The 17,787-nt window shown below is 43.7% G+C and overlaps 1 protein-coding gene across 2 annotated transcripts in view; it reads right to left on the minus strand.

The window, feature by feature from the left end:
- PRCC (proline rich mitotic checkpoint control factor) overlaps positions 1-17,787 on the minus strand; it is a 157,340-nt gene that overhangs the window by 35,761 nt on the left and 103,792 nt on the right. For both annotated transcript variants that reach the window (XM_086945020.1, XM_086945021.1), the window contains exon 5: positions 4,855-4,998. In XM_086945020.1, coding sequence (XP_086801146.1) covers positions 4,855-4,998 — 144 coding nt within the window. The remainder of the gene's footprint in view (positions 1-4,854; positions 4,999-17,787) is intronic.

The raw sequence follows: 17,787 nt of genomic DNA on the forward strand, positions 1-17,787 counted from the left end.
TAATGTGCGTGCGCCGTGATCCTTCCCCCCCCCCTGTCCGTGCGCCGTTCCCGCCCCCCCCGTCCTGTGCCCGCCCCCCCCTCCCTGTGCTCGTGGTGCTTGTTTTTTTATTTAGGCATGAATGGCCCCGCAGTCCGTGCACCAATGACACCCTTGCAGCGTGGGCAGTCCTACGGTCTGGTGATGTAAATGGGCATATGCAGTTTTATTTTAAAAGGAATGCACATGATGCAGCTTTCTGTGTTGCTTCCATGCACCGGTTTTGAAAAGAGGCCTGTTTACACTAAATTCTTCAAAGTTGAAAATCGTGCAGCGGGTGCAGTGCACCCGGGAACGAGTAATCTCCAGATTTCCCAATGTTGCCGGTCGTTTCTACACTGGCTCTTCTGTTGGCGGATCCGCTCTGTTCTCTTGAGATGACTCAGCTGTTAAGGCAGGCACCATGGCCGTGTCCATTAATGCGAGTAGTGCAACCTAATTAATTTGTACCGAGTGCAACAGAAAGTGCATCCCTTCCAAGTGGAACTCAAATAGGAAGGAGCTACCAATCGTTACAGAAACAGAATGCTGTAACTCCCTGCAGCTAGTAAGGTGCTTGTCCAGATAAAACCATGTACCTTCTAGTAAATATTTTAAGCGACAGTCCATGAGGCATCGATGTTTCACGGAGGAAGTAGGGACTGACAGTATACAAATTGCACGTCATGACTGAGTACTTTTTTAAACAAAAAAAATCACTGTTGACCATTTAGGCTGTTGGGTTTGTTTGTCAATTATATTTTGTCAAGCAGCATGTAATGAGGAGAAGGCCAGGAAACTGGTACATGGATTAGTGTGAGACAACAAAAGCAGTTTATGAAAGGATAGAGGAATATACATTTGTTGGGGGTGTAATGAACAGGAAGAAGGATCGTCTGGTGCTGTAGTGTGCTTCATCTGTGGTAGTCTTGTGGTCAAGAGACCGTGAATTGTCCTCACCCTTCTGCAAATATTGTTTTATAATTTTCACACCATCACATAAATTCCTAAAAAAAAAAAATCCCACACCAGCCAGCTATATTTAAAATAGGTCTAAAATCACTGTGGGTGAAAGTAGTACAGTCACTCCTTAAACAGGCTAAGAAGATAGTCCTCTACTTTCTTTAGCTTGAACCTACTTCTTTGGAGAGGCAGTGCTCTTTATCTTAAATGCTTTAGTTTGATTAGGACATTCGAGGCTCTAAAAGTAAAGGGGAGTGACCACTATCCATTAAATACAATTCAAAATTTGGCACATTTCAAGGAAGACAAAGGTGCTCCCTATAAAGGTTATGTATCCAAAACAGCTAAGGACAATCATTTCTGAAAAACATCTACATTTATTAAAGGTCCTCAAACACAAGTATAGAGAATTCGCTGATGAAGAATTACACTCTGATGACTTACTATGGTATGAGGACATAATTAAAGAGGTTGTTGCGTGCCTAAAAGTCAAATTGAAGGCCTTTAATAACATTCAAGATCAAAATAAGAGTGTGAAGTATTAGGAAAATAGCTGGTTTGATATGGAATGCAGACTTCCAAAACGAAGAATAAGGACGCTTGAAAGATATATAAAGTTCTCTAAAAATAAAGTGGTTATATTCTATCTTCAAAATTTAAGGAAAGAGCTTAAAAACATGGCAGCAAGTAAGCAGCAGGTATTTAAAGTAAAATGCTGGAAAGTAATGCTTGAAACAATTGAGTCAAACAACGTAAGGAAATTTTGGAGACTGGTATAGAATGGATTGAAAAAGCGCAGGGGAAACTGACAGGTTTGATAGGAGAGTATGCTTGGGTAGAATACCTGGAGGCAGTCTACAATAAAGATGCCATCATTTGTTAGCCTGATAACATTTCTTGCTAATAAAGAGATCAAAGAGGGGTTCTCAATACTAATAATTAAGAAAACAACTGAGATGCTAAAACTTACAAGAGCAGGCGGCACAGATAACTTATCAGCAGTAATAATAAAAACAGCTATTCCTTGGTGGAACAACTTGCTCCACCTGCTTTTTCAAACAAATTCTCCTGAAAAAAGCTTCCTAGATTGCTGGAAGGGGTAGTCCCTCGAGTCTGGGGTACACCTCCTCCACCTCTGGCCAAGTTCGACCCCCCGCCCCACGTACGCAGCTCTCCCTTCATTGTTTACCTCCTCTCTTTCATCACTTCTCCCTTACCCTCCCTCATTTCATTTCATGCTAGAGGCTTCATGCGAGCCTCAGCTGGTGAAACTCTGCTTCTGTGCCACCCCTGACCTCTGTGTGGGGCTCTTTGCATGTATGTGGGGCTCTTTGCATGTGTGTGGGGCTCTTTGCGTGTGTGTGGGGCTCTTTGCGTGTGTGTGGGGCTCTTTGCGTGTGTGTGGGGCTCTTGCGTATGTGTGTGGGGGGCTCTTGCGTGTGTGTGTGGGGGGGGCTCTTGCGTGTGTGTGTGGGGGGGGCTCTTGCGTGTGTGTGTAGGGGGCTCTTGCGCGTGTGTGTGGGGGGCTCTGTGTGGTGGGTGTTTGTGGGGGGCTCTTGTGTGGTGTGTGTGGGGGGCTCTTGTGTGGTGTGTGTGGGGGGCTCTTGTGTGGTGTGTGTGGGGGGCTCTTGTGTGGGTGTGTGTGTGCAAATGCAATACGTCTTGCATTTGCGACAGAGTAAGCTATTGGCATTGTAAATGAGAATGCCATTTATTTATCTGTTTTCAAAACCAACACATAAATAAAAAGTGCCAATAGCTCAAACTTTTCCGAAGGCGAAACCGTTGCATTGTAAATGCTTGTTTAACACATGAGGTGGGAATGGTTACTCCAGAATATCAACTGATCTCTTGTACCAGTCCATCATGTTAGCACGCCCAGCGTTAGTCTGCAAAATACAAACAATTGTATAGCAGACTCTGAGTAGCCCTTGCATAACGAGCACTTTGAGATGAGCGGTGGCAGCCAATCCATTGATATGAAAGTATATTTAGATCAGCACTAAGAATCTGAGAACATGAACTTCACTACTATTCCATAACTGCAACTCTTTTAAAGGTGCACTATGTACAAAGAGAAAGCTTACCATGCCTATATGCTCGATTGCAACCTTTCATACATATTACGTGGACAACACAGCTTCTCTCTCTCCTAAACAGTATCCAGTGCCTTGTGCCAGCTCATCCTTTCCGGAAAGCACGGTCTAGTCTTTTATTTAACTTATAAGCTCTTCATCGCAAGAGTTATTTTAGCCTCATCATGAATAAAAATCTACTACTTCACCTGCGTCTAACTCAAGAATGATTGTTCCCTGAAGCCCTCTACCAGTACCCCTTAGAAGAGACTATTTAGTGCAGCAATATTGTGGATAAGCACTCTGTGTGTAAACCTCGCACATTGCTACACAGTAAAGCTTCTAGCAACACACTGTTATAATCACACATGTGTACCTGCTCGTACGCGGACAAAGCAACAACACCATAATGTCACACCAGCAGAAGCTGCACGCCGTACGGACATCCGCTAACATGACATACTTTGGTGTTTACAATACTTGGGATGGTCTAAAAGCCCACATTAATTTCCATCTGGTCTGGGAGTAAGCTGAAAGAAGGTCATTCACAGGTCGCCAGCTTTGTCATACCAACCCCTATGTAGTATCCCTATGCCTGCATGTGTGACTGCTAGGGTGATTGTATATGGCGAGCCCCATAGAGTTTTGTTACACCCCTGTCCTTCAGACTGCCCAACAGTGTGAGGAGGGTGGAGAGAGGTGAGAGGTGGAGGGAGGGCTGGTGAAGACAGTTTGTAGGCTCGGCATCACAATTTAAGTAAACAACGCCTTCCTGGTTCACAGGACGTCCTCCGAGGCACTGGTGTTCTTTCATTTGAGACCAGGGGATGTTTTGATCATGTATTATTCTTCTGTTCGCAATATCATGGCTATAAGAGGCCATGGATCTTGCCATTGTGCCACAATCTGGGCGTTAGAGACTTCAGAATTGCTACAAAGATACTCCAGTCCTATCCCTTCCAGCTGATTGCTTTCGCTGCCTCACACTTTTTCCTCTCAATGTGGAGATATCGACTGAAAAGTACTGACCCTGGTACTCCTACCCTCCCAACCTAAGGGAATTGTTTTTACCTCTTGTATGCCTCCTCCTGAATGTGTATAGTGCATGTAGGTTTGTTTTACTCTCCCTTTTTTGGCCTTCTCATTCATTTTAGATCAACTCGTGTGGCTTTTAAAGGACTTACTGGATACATGTACAATTTCGCAAGTGCTTTTTTTGCCAATCGCCGAAATAACGTTTTTTTGCTTTTGCTGTTTAACTATAACCTAGCACTTAGCATGTCGAATTTGGGATCAGATCTGTGTCTAGGAAAGAGCTAGTTATTTCTGGTTTTCTTTCACGTAATATGCCCTGCTATTAAAGTACTTTTTTTTGTAAAAAACCAAACCTGAACAGTCAGTTGTTGGGGGTATTACATAGTCCTGTTGCACTGAGTATAACCTACTCCCTGAATAAGATTTGGACCACTCTATTTCGCTACCCGATTTATCCAGTTTGGGGTCCAATACTACTCGGGACTCGGGATACCACTGTTAAATCCTTCTAATAGATACACTTGGGGACCAGTAATCTTCGATTACCTTGGTGGGCAGGGACCAGGTCCTTCTATCTGTCTCACAAGATGATTTCAGCAAAGAAAATTAACACTTGATTTAACGTTGTTAGTTTTGATGTTGTACATTAAAATAAAGAACATTTTAGTAAGTAGGTTTTTTCTATGTAAGTGACACTCAATAGTCTGAAACAAACTAATGTTGTTAGCGCGTGCCATAAGGAACAATCCACATATCCACATACCTTGCTGAAGGATTTCATGTTTTTCTCTTCAGTCAGAGATTTGGTGAGCCACTGCTGGTTGCCACTCAACTGGTCGTCTCCTTTAATCTCCAGAAAATTGATCTCTTCTCTGCCTCTGTTTCGCTTCCCCTGTAGTCGCTTAAACTGCAGAAAAAGAAGAGAATGACGTCAAAAAATTCAAACTATAGTTTTAATTTCCCTAGAACTGTGGAGAAAATGTTGTGTCTAGGATACAATGCCAGAAATTAATGTGCACAATATAAGTTGCAATTAGTTTATAATCTTTATTTATTTTTTAAACGTACAAAGAAGTTGTAATGCTAATAAATGTATTCTTTTTATAGTGCCGGCGCATCATGGGTCGTGTCTTACTGCAAAAAGCGTTTGCACCATAGTTAAGAGATTTTCAGGTAGATTCATGAAGCCAAAATCGGCTCGCAAAGGGCCAGATTCTGAGAATCTGGCCCTTTGCGAGCGCTATTTTTGCACTTGGGATTCATCATCCCAAATGCAAAAATCGCAATAATAGAAATCGTTAAATTGCGAAGAATCGCATTTCAGGAATCTTAATTGGAGATTCCTTTAATGCTATTTATGAACCTTTTTAAAATTGCGAATTCGCAATATGGGGCCGCTATTTACCGCAAAGTGTAACTTCGTGGTAAATAGCGAAAACTTAGAAAAATGCACTTTCGTGCATTTTTCTAAGTTGTATGTTACACACACACATGTCCTCTGGACATGTGTGTGCGCAACACCAGTGTACATTTGCCTTTCAGGGGTGCTACAGGGTGTCCTTTGGACACCCTGGCACCCTTGAAATTGCTTCCTTATTTGCGAATCGCTAATTGCTAATCGCAAATAAGGAATGACTCCCCATTCATTTCTTTGGGATTTGAGGCCCACAGGAATGAATGGGAAAGCCATTCCTTATTTGCGATTAGCAATTAGCGATTCGCAAATAAGGAATCATTAGAAATCGCTAAATAAATTGCGATTTCTACATGCATCCCGTTTTGCGAGTCTTTAATAGCGATTCCTTAATAATCGCTATTAAGGACTCGCAAAAGAGGACTTTGATGAATCTATCTCAAAGTTACAATCAATTCCAAAATCGTCAGTCAAGAGGTACAAGTGCTAAGCAGAGCTTAATGGGAGTTAACAAGGTGGATCAGGTCTCAGGGTATATGAGGAATGGTTTGAAGACCAATTGAGAAGAGAAAATTCGTTTTTGCTGTTTCTCAAAGGGAAGTTTCGCTATGCTTCTGTTCTGTTGGAGAAGAAAGCTATACAAGCACAACCTGTACCCAAAATAAGTCGCGAGCCACACAGCATGTATTAGGATGACAAGGAATAGATTTTTTTGCCCGTTAACCACCGGTTTTACAGCTTGTTGCATTCTTCCATGCTTGTCCTGCCATCTAGTGGTTTGTTTGGAATATGCAATTTGTTTTTCTTTTCCCAAGTCCCTGGGTTACGCACGACCGCATCCCCAGAACCCCCTAATGCAGTAATAAACATCAGTTTAGGTTATGCGCTCGCTTCCCATTCCGTTCGGAATGCAGCCTGCAGATTCTAAACTCCATGTCACATGGTGCAATGTGAATCATTAACACGCGCTGCAAATCAATTGTCTCAGGGAAATAACTTTTTCCGTATACAACATGTATGTTGTGGATTCACATGCACATAATACTGGTAACCGTTCTTATTCCACTAATCCCGTACCTGGCAGAAAATAAATAGGAAAGGAGACCGCTCTGCCCTCTTGGGCTTGCATAATCAGTAAGAAATGTCTAGGGAACGAACGAACGGATGCTTAGCACACTCCCACGTCTCTCAGACACAGAGCCTTCTTGGAATGTAGGCAAGGGTGCAGTATAGCCTGGAGTATACAACTGAATGGCACAAAACACATTTCAATGCATTTGCCTGGTCACCTGGCAATCCTCAGTGTGCACCGTGTGAGTTTGTGACAGTCCAACAAAAAGCTGTGCTCTCATTCCAGTAGGCTCGATGCTGCTTAAGCTTCCTCGGTGGCCACTTGCCTTTTAATGCTAAACTCGGCATGCCTGCTGCACATCTTATGCGGGATGTATCAGACATAAAGGTGTCCTGTTGGAGAATGTCTACAAAAGGTTTGCCCTGTAAAAAGCGTCAAAGGCTTCAGACGGTGGCGCAGCCTACCTTTAGCTACACTAGACCACTCAGTGGCACCGATACCAAGGGCCACTTCGTGATGTTGGTGGTTACGGCTGAATGGTTTTGGGCATTTCAAAAACAATGTTGAGAGAGCTGCTCTGGGTCAGTACTGATCATCAGTTGCCTTTCCCATCTGTTGGGCCTCAGAAGTCTACGTGTCTTTTCAAGTACGAAGTGGGTGCTTCTTTCTTGCTGGACATGGGTTTTGAATCATTTGTAATACGGGCAGTGCTGATGCAACACACATAAGGACGTTTCTGTTTTCGTGAACTTTTTACATTTTTACTAAAATCGCATCAACCTTGGGCCAAATAAATATTTGGACCAAATGCCATTTTAAGTAGACGTTGTTCGACTTCCGGTTAGAATCTCGAAATTCGAAGCCCTGGACCAGATCAACATTAATCTGCCTCAAAGTTGTGTCTGTCGCATCTAAAGCACAGCTTTCCCTTTCCCGATTACCTTCAGAGCTCCCCTCTGCTGTTCTGGAATCACCGGAGCAGCTCCTATATCTCCATACACAAGCAGCAATCGAAACAAGCTGTGTTTTAGCAATACACCAAGCGATGGCACCCATGAGGCTATCCTACTGCTCAAAACCTCCCGTCTTTCGCTGTCTAGAGGCAACCCCTCCAACAATGCAGTAACAATGCCCTACCAAACACTCTGATACAGATAGGGGTCTGAGTGGTCGTGTTCTTCCTTTTGACTTGACAAATTTGCTCTTAATTGGACCAGATGGTGTTGAAGAAGTAGGCTGATTTGTGTGCGTCTCAAAATAAGTTAAGTTGCTTGTCCTATGCACTGTAGATAATTATTCAGAATCCCTGCCTTTAAGTTTACTAGCGCCATCTTTCTTTGTCGACATGAATTACCAAGAACAGCTCCTATATAAGCACTCCTCACGACCTCCTGTATCTTCCTCAAACCCCTACTAAATTACCTCTTGAAACAACTTTATGTGGTCAGTTGGGCCAATACACACATCACCAGTTGGGCCTAGTAATGTAATGTACCCGACACATTCATTTTCATAGTCAGTTTATCTTTTTGGCATTAAAATGACTTACAAGCCTTATCTTCATCTTTAAGTAATTCAAAAAAGTGATGGTAGAATGTTCAAATTGATCTCGACCATTGAATATTACTCTGGGCCCCACCCAGTCCTTCGTTTTTTTTGCTCACCATGCCACCTTAGACAGGACCAAGTCATGGGCCTATCAGCCGTGGTACTTCTTCAATGGGAACAGTTGAGTCTGAATTGCCAAACCAGGTCCATTTTGAAACAGAACAAGCACCCTCAGTCCTGTTTTGGCCTATCTGGGTTGTTTAGTAGGGCAGCTTTGCTCCAGCGGCACAGTGAACATGGGACGCAATTCCTACCGCACTTACGGCACTGCATTAAGGAATACAAAAAAGTGATACGGGGAATGCTTGAACTGACCTCAGTCATTTAAAGTTACTCAGGACCCAGCCATATTCAAATCAACCTTGGTCCTGTTTCACCAGAAACAGCACAGTACAAACTACTAAGACAGGTCCTCTGTGAAAGGGAACACATGCAACTCAGACCGGTTCTGGCTTCATTGGGTTGATGTGTTCCAGTTCACCCTTCCAAATTGCCCCACCCCCCCTCACAGCAAAACTTCAAAAGTGCTGTGGAGATACATGGAAGAACTTAGGTTACTGGACTGTTCTTCTCATTTAACCTCTTACACTTCAAAGACTCCAGGAAACAACGACCCAGACAGCGTCCTCCAACAACGCTTTTAGTTTTTTAGTTTAGCTGGTAGCCAGACAGAGGCATCACCAAGCCCGTACCATTCATCTATTTTTTAAGGAGCTGAAGCTATTGCCTTCTCTTTCTCAGCCACATGAGTCATCAGTGCGTTTCACCAAACCTTTATACCCACAAGGCACAGAAGGGCTCAGCATGAAAAAATCTTTCTTGTACCTATCAGGTTTGGACTTCCGCTCAACGGCTTAGCCCTCTACCAGTCTATAGGCAAACTAGAAACACAAACTTGTGCTGGGCCTCACCAAGTACTCAATTAAGAGTGCACTGATCCTATACAAGTAGTAGTAAAGTCAATTTTTTTGACCAAAAGTTTCAACTTTGAACTGCGTACCAGCCACATTTAACACCATGTGTGCTACGCGTTTTCCCGCTGTGCGCGGATTTTTGCGAAAACCTGCGGTTCATGACTAGCTCAGCTCGTCATGAGCATACGACAGGCGTAACTCATGACGAGCTGAGCTCGTCATGAGCGTCGAAGGGGTTAAGGGAACACACTATTGGGAATAAGACTGAAGGCATCACCCCTCCAACTGAGACCCAAAGGGAGTCTGTACCGGATCAAAATAATCTGGTAGAGGTTGACTGACTAATGTATAATCTCCAAATTATTCCATGTCAGCCTCCCCCATGTGCACCAGATGAAATATCTGATTCACACCAACATGTACTGGAAGTGGGTTGCATGCAGGGGTTAACGAAGGGTTCAATACAAGTGCTAATGAGTTAATTGAATCATGTGTAAATTATCTCACAGACAACATGGAATTCATAGATGGTGCTAAGGCAACTAGAACCAACATACCTTATTTAGAGAGGAGTTGTGACGACACCACTGAGCATAGGGATTGTGCTAGGATGATTATGGTTAACACATTTAGTAAGGGTGTGGGGGGGGGGGTATAACTAACGTATTTGAGAAGGTGGGCCAAAATGTAATACCAACATTTGCATTAGATGGCGGGTGTAGCCGATCAAATTGCTCTCCATCAACTATTTGACTATTATCTTGGAATGTAGCCGGGCTTGGGCACAAGTTTGTTGACCAGGAATGGTTTTCCTATATATCAAAATATGACATCCGTTTACTTCAAGAAACTTGGGCAACAGAAAAGGTATTTTTAAATGGGTATACCACTTTCAGTATAGATGCAAAACCAGCAGAACATTTTGGGAGAGCGATTGGTGGCCTTGTGGTTTTAACTAGAAACGGATGCATTAGTACATTTAAACACATGATTATTGATAGTCTTGATTTACTGGGGGTTGCTATTACCTTTTCAACAGGATTTATTATAGCTATTCTTAATATTTATGTTAGAACTGTAAGGGGCTCTGAGAAATCCCCTACTTTGTCACTTCTAGGAGATCTTATGGATAAAGTACAAGCTAATTCAAAAACCATTGTTGCAGGAGATTTCAATACCTCTTTTGAGCATTCTGAGGATCTAAACGAGATTACAAGATAGGAAGATGAAATATGGGGTGTACCCACATTAGAGGTTTTTTTCTTAGGTTCACCTGCTAATCTTGCATTACAATTTGCATCATTAACAATTAGTAGGGGTTTAGAGCATGTAACGGGTGCACTGCTTCTGACGTCAACAGAACTGTAACATTCAAAAGAGGAAATTGTACTAGTATACTTGAATATGTACTTGTTGATTTGAGATTATGGCCACTTCTGGTTGATATGTCAGTTGCAACGCATCCTGATAGTGACCATAACTCCTTGAAAGCGACTATGGCGGGTGATTTGTTGAGACGAGGAGCACATTTCTGTACAACTATTGTACCTGCTCCCCTTGTAACAAACAATCGCCGATAAGTCTCATGGCCAAACGTAATGTCTAATCAAGAACTATATAGGCAGATCTATAGACTTGTCACTAAGCATTTGGTAGGATATGTGATACTTGGCAAGGAAGAAATTCCTATTTTTAATATACACGCTGGCTTATTTGAAGAGATGAGAGCGGCCCTGTATAAGAAGGTGGCCAGTGTGAATTTGAACCCTGTTAAGGAAGAAAAATGGTGCGATACAGGGTGTAAAATAGCCAAAACATCGCTAAGAAAGGCGGTAATTGAGGGTGACCGGGCTAAGATTAGTGAAACAAGATCTACTACAGTGGAGCCACGACAAAGGCAAAGAAAAGTTGGGATAATAATCTTTGGAGAAAATCTTGGATGCCAGTAAGATTAATGACATTATATTATTTTGGCACCTTGTGACTGAATCAAAGGCAGATAAGTTTAAATTACACAATTACAATATCTTACCTGATAAATGGGTGTCACATTTCTCTACCTTTTATGTGTCTGTGGATTTGCATGATCCATGTACTAGCACTGACAATGCTGATGCCTCTATAGCTTTGGATCCCATTACCCCGATTACTTTTAGTCTTGACAACACTAGTAGAGCGATCAATTTCCTAAAATCTGCTAAAGCTCCTGGTCCAGATAAAATTCTGGGAGACTTATATAAATCAAAACCCCTGATGTGCTCTGTAAATAAAAATCTACTGGCTAATGCAATAGCAGCGGGGTATGGTACTGGACTCCTGGCTTGGGGCTGAAATCATAGCAATCTACAAAAAGGGAATCGCGAGCAACCCATCAAATTATAAGCCCATTAGCCTTATCGATAATGCACCCTAAAAATGTTCTAAACAGATTTTGGAAAGGCTTCTCGATTGGGTAAATTCAAATGAAATATTGTCTCCCCACCAGGCTGGTTTTAGGATAAAGGTCAGCACAATAGTTCAGATTTTCTATTTTCTATTGGAAACATGTTCTTCTACAAAATCAGAAAATTTATGTGGCTTTTATTGATCTTAGAGCAGCGTTCAATTTCATTCCTAGACAAAGATTATGGCAGACTTTGATTGAAAGGGGGCCCCCAGGAATTGTGTATATTTAATGAAGAAACAACACTCAAATAATTATGCACAAGTCCGCTGGGGCCCGAAGGGAGAATTGACAGAACTTATTCCCATTAAAAGAGGAGTCCGACAGGGCTGTGTACTGGCACCCACTTTATTCTCTATATATATTAATGACGTGGTAGCACTTTTAGAGCAATCTAGGAATGACTCACCAGCCCTGAACGGCAAGAAGATTCCTATTTTATTATTTGCGGACGACTCCCTTTTGATCTCTAAAACACCCATGGGTCTCCAGATTTTAATTGACAAGTTTTTAAGTTTCTGTAACTCTAGAGGATTAGAGCTGAATGTAAATAAAACCAAGTATATGGTCTTTGAGAAGACCAAAAAGAAATGTTGCTCTGTTAGTGCAGGTAGAGAGATTATAGAAAGAGTACATACCTTTGATTAATTGGGTGCAAGACTGATGGATAACCTCATGTGGACAAGCCAGTTGAAGAAAAGTGTTTCAACAATTGAGCATAGATCCAATGTCATTGTAAAATTTTATAACCGAACAACACCACGTTTAGTCTCACCCACCCTGGAAGTCTATTGAGCAAAAGCCTTCGGGCGCAGCACTATATGGGGCCGAGATCTGGGGATATGCTGACTCACTTTTTGATATCAGCGGAAAATACATTTATTAGGAAATTGCTCTACCTCCCATTGTGCTCACCCCTTACTCCTATGTTTTTTGACGTAGGAATGAAAAGAATTGCTGATCTGGTTGTTTTAAAAACTATCACCTATTGGATCTGACTACGGACTACACCAGAACTCGGAACGTATAGAGACTCTTTAATATTATTAAAAATCCCAGGAGCAAGGAATATACCTTGGGTTAAATTTATTTCAGATTGGTTGGGTAAACTCTGCAGGCAGGGCCATTAAGATGAGCCAACTGCAATTCGTAAAAGTGATCTCAAGATGATAAAAGCTCACTATTGGACTTTTATAAATGAGAGGTATTTAACAATCAGCCCGAGCGGGTGTTTGACAGACATGTTTTTAGATTTTAAGTCATTTCCAATGTATGAGCCGTGTTTGGATCTTATATCCCCGCCCCTATCAAGGAGCCTATGTTTACACTTTTAACATGGATCTCTTCCTCTACTATCTTTCACAAGCAAATGGCATTTAAATCGAGATCTTGCAACATGCTCTGCGTGTGGTTGAGCAAAGAGGACGAAAAACATGTAATGCTCTTCTGCTCAGAGTACAGTAACCTATGCCGCAAATGGATTGTGCCCATCTGTCGCAATATGGGCACAAGAAGACATTTGGCAGCCTTTAGGATTCTAAAAAGTAACTGTTCGCCGAGGGGTGGGAGCACTGCTGTGACCATCTACACTAACAGTACTGTCCTGATTCAGGCAAACAATGAGAATCTAGAGGCTTTCGACTCCCTCTTCCCCATACTCTGCTCTTCCGCGCATCCCTAGTTTCTTCTTGGCCCAGCACCCACCAACAGATAACCGTCCCCACCAGGGTTTCCAAACTGTCCCTGCCGCTTCCCACTCCTCCTCTTCTCGACACCCCAGAGACACCCCCCACTCCAGCACCTCCATAGAGAATGTCCGCCAACTCTCAAAAGGACGACAAACCTGTTCTCCTATTTTGACCCAGCCTCCACTTCTCCTTGAACCCGCTCGGCCGCCTTCGTCCCCCAATAACACTAGAACTCACCCAGATCTTAGAAGGTCAATTTCACGCCATGGCACAACGCACCCTCCTCCTGGGGTACAAAAAGGAAACAACATGCTCTACACCAGTAGCAATAGACATCTGAGCATAAACACGACCGTCACTACTCTGGCCAACCCGCCCCTTGATGACCTCACCCCTGCACACAACACCATGGCGCAGCATCTCGCTTCACTAGAAAACCAGTTAGAAACCATTTCCCGGGGCCTGAACGAAATCCTCACCAACCTCGACAAGGTCCGAAGGCCCCAACAATACCCCACCAGTTCACCCTCTCCATCCAACTCCCTCCACCACCAGTGCCCCTCTAGGCCCGTTGAAATCCCCGTGACACAGGTACAGAGACCCCCTAGAATGAAGGAGGAATTGTCACAAAAAACCCTAAGAAACACAGCCCGCGGCACTAGAGCTCAGATTCATCCAAATAATGACATTGAGCCAGTCTCCTCTAGACCTACAAGAACCGAAACCGCGATGTCTGACAAAGAAGCAGCCAATATATCCTCCTCTTACGACACACCCCCCTCTGTCTCCCCTAAATCCAAGATCCAAGTGATCACGGGTCTCGGAAGAGACCCTCCGTGCACTAAACTCCCCAGACCGCCTTTCCTCACCTCCGTTCCCAGAGCACCCAAGGAATTGAACCCTAGCTCTAAAGAGTTTTCCACCAACTGCATGCTCATCAACTGCAGATCGGTATCCATTCAGGCAACCGAACTAGCAGAAGCCATTCCCTCGCAGGACGTTGACATTGTGTTCATCACGGAGACCTGGCTCAATGAGCTCTCCTCACCATGCTTAGACATGCTTGTGCCCCCAGATTTTTCCATTATCAACAAAAACAGAAAAGACCAACGAGGGGGTGGAGTAGCCATCATCCGTAAAGACAACATCTTCATCATTAAAATAGACTTGTGCAAATACAACACCTTTGAATGCCTTACCGCAAACATAAAGACCAAAGATAATGGAACACTACTCTGTCACCTTTTCTATCACCCACCGGGCAACACCACAGCTTTTGGGGAACAACTATCCGACCTGATTGCTCACTGTGCTCTTGGAGACTCCAATAATTTAATTCTTGGTGACCTTAACCTGCGATGGAATGAAACACATAATCCGCTAATTCAAATGCTATCCAATCATCACGGTGACAATAATCTAACCCAACATTGCACAGAGGAGACGCACTACAAAGAAGCTACATTAGATGCAATCATAGCCAAACGAGACGCAATCTCGATCGAACACGTACTCCCCGTGGACTGGTCGGACCACCACATGATCCTACTCCATATCAACCAACAAATTCTCTCTCAACCACCATTGCAAGACCCCCCCCAAATGGGTCCGAAACCTCTCTCAGATTCCCATGGAAGTCCTCAAAGAAAGGATAAGCTCGCTCCTGCCCTGCCCCAATGACCACCTCTCCACTACCAACACGGACTCGAATGCCAAAATGAGAAACTTAGGGGCGATAAAAAGAAGCTGGAGGAAGAACCCTACCTCCTCTCTCCGCGAACAACTCAAAACAACCCGCAGGGAATTCAACAATCACATCTAAAACAAGAAATCTGCGTTTTTTTGCTCTGCGCTGGAAAGCGCAAAAAATAAGACCTAGAGAGCTCTACCGCATCATTAGGCAACAAACCTCCAAGCCTGTGGCCTCCTCAATTTTGGCGTCCAACGATCTTTGTGACAACTTCGCCAAATTCTTTAACGACAAGATCACTAAGATCGAACTCTCCCTGGATACCATTAACACTCGACCCACCAAGAGCACCACGCCCGGGGCGGCCGTTGTCGCTCCTTGCCCCTCCTCCAATTCTTGGCTAAGTTTCCGCCCCATCCAAGAACAAGAGATAATCGCACCGATCTCCACTTCCAAACCCTCTTTCCATGTCCTTGACCCCATTCCGCCCCTACTAACCAAAAACTGGGGCACGCCCTAGCACTGCTTTGGTGTACAATAATAAACAGCTCCATGGAAAATGGAGACGTTCCAGACTGCCTTAAAGTAGATCAAGTCACACCCCTGTTAAAAAAAACCTGGCCTTGATACGACGGATTTGAATAACTTTAGACCTGTATCAAACCTCCCCCTTCTTTCCAAAATCCTAGAAAAGTGCCTACTCCAACAGCTTACCCAACACCTGGATAACATGAACCTCTTGGACTCCCACCAATTTGGCTTCAGAAAAGGCTGCAGCACAGAAACCGCGTTTCTCAACATCATAGACGATATCCACCACTCACTAGACTCTGATCAATGCTGCCTCCTCATTCTCCTTGACCTATCGGCAGCATTTGACACAGTAGACAACAAACTCCTCATTAGGCTCTCCAAGAAAGATCCGGTCTTGGTGAAGCAGTCCTCCAATGGTTTTCCTCATTCCTACACAATCGCACTCAAAAAATATAAATCAAAAACTTTGCTTCTGACTCTCACCCTAACAACAAGGGAGTCCTTCAAGGCTCAGTGCTCTCCCTGCAACTCTAACATCTACATGTAACCCCTCACCAAACTACTCAGAGCAGCCAACATCCATTTCCATCTTTACGCAAACGACACTCCGATATCTGGAAACCTCCTCCCTCAGTGACATTTAAAGACTCAATGACTTACTGAATGATGTCCAACACTGGCTGTCTGCGAATCATCTTAAAGTAAACCCCGACAAAACCGAGATACTTCTCATTTCAAACAAGGAGGAGAACCCTCAAATTGCTGAATGGCTAAAAGCCGTAGATGTGCTCAACAGGAATCTCACCCTAGCTGACTCTGTCAAATCACTAGGCATCACACTAGACCCGAAACTAGACATGACCAGACACATCTAGAATTCGGCTTAAAGCGCCTTCCTTAACTCCTGAACAAAATAAAACCCTTCACTCCGCCTGGTGATCTCAAACAGGCCACTCAAACACTGGTACTGTCAAGGCTGGACTATGGGAACACAGTCCTCTCAGGAATTGCAAAGTCACACCTAGCTCCCATCAAAACACCTCTGAATGCGGCAGCCAGAATGGTCTTCGGAATCAAGAAATTTGACCATATCTCTCCTGCACTCAGTGAACTTAAGTGGCTCCCAGTTGAAATGAGGATCAGCTTCAGAGTAGCGCGCCTCACTCATAAAGCCCTACATACCGGCAAACCCGAATACCTGGCGGCCAAACTCAAAAAAGCTGGTCAGGCCAGGAACCTCAAAAGCTCAAACTCCCTCCTTCTCATCCTGCCAAAAACTCAGAAAATAAAAACTGCGACTAGTTCCTTCAATGGAAGCGCGCCCAAAATCTGGAACTCCATTCCCCCCACATCAGAATGATTCCCTCCTTTGTAAAATTCAAAAGGGAGTCAATAGGAGCATTCAGAGTGGGGTAACAGACTCTTAATTACTGCTCCATCATCATGTCAGCGAGACTACGAAACAGATGTTCCCTCGACTACGAAGCTGACCCCTGCATTATTTTTATATCTTTCTCTTGTCTCTTGTCTAGTTTTTTATCTTTGCAATGTTTACTCTGTAAAGCGCTCCGATACCCTCGGGTCATGCTAGCGCTATATAAAATTACTAAAATAAATAATAAATAAAGTATATTCTATGACTACTACTACCCAATTCAGTGTGCTCCTAGCAAACACCTAGACTCTAGCGGATCCATGCTCACAATGCTGAAGGGGCATATTAGGGCATGAAGACAGCTTTGTCCACAGCACTGATTATTTGTAAGCTTACACCTAAAGCTCTTCCTCGCCAAAATGATCCAGCAAACCCATTGGACCTCAGCTGTGGAGATGGCAGAGACGTCACTCAGGAACCCAGCCACTTCACCATGACAGACTCTTCTCCTCCCCCAACATCTTCCTGGATAGGCTTTGCCATAATACCATTTGGTATGCAGCGAACATGTCAAGGGGACAGAGGTGGCCTCACTTCTCTTTTACTCTCATCCAGATTGGTGATAGGTGCCCTCTAATCAAGCTGAATACGTAGTAACCTGGTCACACCACCATCCAGCGCCTAGAAAAGGGGTCCGTGCAAGAGCTGTGCATCAAAGCTAATCACAGGGCCCAGCAAGCCTGATCATCTATATTAACATATTCTAGAACAGAGGAGGCAGAAGAGGGTTTCAGGGCTAAAATTAATGCTCAAGGAATTTGGAGGTTTTGACTGCTACGAAAACCCTTATGAATTTTCCTAGTAAGAAAATACCTGAGGCCATGTGATATACTAGCAGGTGGAGAAAACAGACTTGGCCACAAGCATTTTGGCAAAGACACAAAAAGTCATGGGAGGA

Source organism: Lissotriton vulgaris, chromosome 12 (assembly GCF_964263255.1).
Source record: "Lissotriton vulgaris chromosome 12, aLisVul1.2, whole genome shotgun sequence".
Lineage (NCBI taxonomy): Eukaryota > Metazoa > Chordata > Amphibia > Caudata > Salamandridae > Lissotriton > Lissotriton vulgaris.